This window comes from Coenobita brevimanus, chromosome 116 (assembly GCF_032717465.1).
Source record: "Coenobita brevimanus isolate Jiangsu-jjx chromosome 116, ASM3271746v2, whole genome shotgun sequence".
NCBI classification, from domain to species: Eukaryota; Metazoa; Arthropoda; class Malacostraca; order Decapoda; family Coenobitidae; genus Coenobita; species Coenobita brevimanus.
The window spans coordinates 10322093-10325441 of NC_137069.1; the positions used below are offsets into that span (position 1 = coordinate 10322093).

General features: G+C 48.6%; 1 protein-coding gene across 1 annotated transcript; it reads left to right on the forward strand.

Moving 5' to 3' along the window:
• Positions 1-1405: 1405 nt before the first annotated feature.
• LOC145418786 (uncharacterized) lies at positions 1406-2381 on the forward strand. The gene is made up of 2 exons (XM_080287119.1): positions 1406-2006; positions 2227-2381. The coding sequence occupies exons 1-2, from the start codon at positions 1406-1408 to the stop codon at positions 2379-2381; spliced, it is 756 nt and encodes a 251-aa protein (XP_080143245.1).
• The last annotated feature ends 968 nt before the right edge of the window (positions 2382-3349 follow it).

Below are 3349 nucleotides of genomic sequence, written 5' to 3' on the forward strand. Positions count from 1 at the left end.
CGTCTCCGCCCCCGTCACTGCATCTGTCATCGTGTGTGTGGTGTATCACCCTCCACGCGCCCCCACCGCCCACCTCCTCACCAATCACATTATTGAGACTGCCGACGCCCTACGAGTGAGATTTCCTGCTGCAAAGCTGGTTGTATGTGGGGACTTCAATCGCCTGGACATCAGTGAAATTTTACACCAGCTAAATCTTACTCAGGTCGTGAATTTCCCCACCCACGAGCAAACAACCCTCGACCTTATCATCACTGATATGGCCCAGCAGTACTCCCCTCCCCGACCAGTGGAGGGAAGTTTTGGACGTTGAGGATGTAGATACCAAGTGGAGGAACTACGCCACAACCACGACTGAAGCCTTTCACCACTTCTTCCCTGTCAAAGATTTCTCTGTGGATACATCAGATGCCCCATGGATGACACCACGCCTCAAGCGACTCATCAAACAACGCAACAGGACTTATTACACCGACCGCATCATGTTTAGGTCCCTGAGGAACAGGGTCATCAGGGAGATCAGGGCAGCCAAGTCATCCTACTACCCAAACAATTACATCACCTCAAACAGCAAGACAGCAGTCGGTGGTTCAGTAGAGTCAAAGCTCTTTGTGGCTTACAAAAGCAAACTTCTATTCTTCCCTGTACCTCTGACTTATCACCTGACCCAGCAGCTCGAGAGATTAACAGTCACTTTGCCTCTATCTGTCAGAGTCTGCCCCCTCTCAACCCTTCTCTCCTACCTGCCTACCTCCCTTCCCCCTCACCATCCCCCTCTGTCCAGGTGGCCAACGTAGCTACAAAATTGAAGAAACTGAGGCATAACAGATCTACTACACCTTCTGACCTGCCAATCCAAATTTACAAAGAATTTGCCCCAGAACTTGCTCTCCCATTGTCCTCCATAATTAATGCCTCATTATCTCAAAAATCCTTCCCCAGTGACTGGAAAATTTCCTACGTAACACCCATCCCCAAAATCCATAGCCCACAGTCACTGAGTGACCTCAGACCAATTGCCATTACCCCTATTCCGAGCCTTATTTGCAAGGATTTTGTTTTCGACTTGGCATATGATAAAATTAAAAACTCAATAGATATACAACAATTTGGTAACATGAAGTCCTCCTCCACTACTCATTGCCTTGTCAGTTTTTTTGACTTCCTACACAGCCACCTGGACAAACGCAACACCTCTCTGGCTGTCGCTTTTGTTGACTTTAGAAAGGCATTTGACCTTGTTGACCACACTGTTGTCATCAACAAGGCCATACGACTGTGACTCCATCCACAGCTGACAGCGTGGCTGGCTGACTTCCTCACCGGGCGACATCAGGCCGTCAGGTATCAGGGGTCGATCTCCTCCCTTCTCCCCCTGACCTGTAGGGTTCCCCAGGGTACCAAGATGGGTCCACTGTGCTTCCTCATCCTCATCAACGATGCCCTCACGGACACCCCGCATCGGTGGAAGTATGTTGACGACAGTACCGTTGACATTTCCATCAACACCAGGCAGCTGGACTACTCGCCACTCCGGTCCACCCTGGACAGACTCAAGAAGTGGACTGAGGAGAATAAAGTGACAATCAACCACACCAAGACCGTGGTGATGCACTTCTGTACCTCCTCACAGGCCGTGGCTCATCCCCAGCTGTCAGTGGGCGCCCATCCCCTCCAATTGGTCCAGTCCACTAGACTGCTTGGTGTAACGGTGGATGACCGGCTGAGCAGGAAGCAACATGTCATCAACATAGTGAGGACAGCCTCATATAAACTGTACATGCTGCGCAGACTCAAGTCACTGGGAACGCCAGCAAAGGAGCTACATGAAGTTTATACCGCTTTCATACTCCCTACCCTCACGTACGCCTCCCCAGCGTGGTCCTCCTCGCTCACCCTCACACAACAGCAGCAGCTGGAGAGGACACAGAAAAGGGCGTGCAAGATCATCCTGGACTCTGCCTATGACGGCTACGACAACGCCCCGACTACCCTGAGTCTGGAGAGTGAAAGACTGACTAAGAGGGTGTATGTAGGTGAGGTGGAGGGAGGGAGAGGGAGGGGTAGACCGAGGATGAGGTGGAGGGATGGAGTTGAGAGGTATATGAGGGAGGGGGGAGTGAGTTGGGGGAAGGGGAGTCAAATGGTGGGTGACAGAGTGACTTGGAGGCGTTTTGTCTGCGGCCACCCTTTGCGGGATTAGGGCGTCGGGCTATAGATAGATAGATAGATACTCCCTACCCTCACGTACGCCTCCCCAGCGTGGTCCTCCTCGCTCACCCTCACACAACAGCAGCAGCTGGAGAGGACACAGAAAAGGGCGTGCAAGATCATCCTGGACTCTGCCTATGACGGCTACGACAACGCCCCGACTACCCTGAGTCTGCCAAGGCTTTCCGAGAGGCATTGGGAGGCACTGGAGAAGTTTGGGAGGGGGCTATTATGTCACCCTCGTCACCGACACTTCCTCCCACCTGACGCTCCCCCACCATGCTGCGCTACAAGGCACATTAACAAGCTTGTGCTGATCAGAGCGCCGAGGACTGACCGGTACAAGAACAGCGCCATTCCATCCATTGTGCACATAATTAACTCAGTCTAGTCCTAGATTTAGCATAAACTATGTTAAGTGAACCCCATGTACATTGTCAGTGTATCACTGCTAACCCAATAAACCAATTATTATTATTATTATTATTATTACACACACACACACACACACACACACACACACACACACTCTCCTCCTCCTCTCCTACACACACACACACTCACTCACAGTTTCACACACATACACATTCACATACAGATACACCAACATAGTAAGTAAGTATTTATTGACCACAATATCCAGTTACACACAGGATTTCAAGCAACAATAAACCTTAGCATGATAAACGGTACATCAGATATTAGCAAACAATTATGGTCCACAAAACAAGCGAAGTATTAAAGGGTTGATCAGTGCATCTATATAGCCTTAATGAAAAATGAAAATCATTACACTTCTGATTAGTAACTACAATTTGACCAATCAACTTTTTTACGGAAAAAAACAAAACAAAAAATCCCAATGATATATCATGGTTAGAATAAGAGCATACAAAATGAATTAAATACACTTTAAATAACATAGGTTATGATAAACATTATAGTACACACTAGCCAAAACAGGAAAGGACCTTATACACTATCTCCTCAATAGGAAACTGAGCATCGTCACCAATGATTTGACTCCAGGAAGTAAAGTTATATCTTGTACGTATGTGCTGAGTCAGTGGACACACCTCCAGTACATGCAACTCTGTTTGCACAGCACCACATGGACAGAGCCGTTCTGCTACCGGGA

Bases quoted from the DNA above. Each gene is read 5' to 3' on its own strand.
- LOC145418786 (XM_080287119.1), top strand. From the start codon at position 1,406: ATGGGTCCACTGTGCTTCCTCATCCTCATCAACGATGCCCTCACGGAC. The intron at 2,007-2,226 runs GTGAAAGACTGA...ATAGATAGATAG, and splicing joins GACTACCCTGAGTCTGGAGA to ATAGATACTCCCTACCCTCA.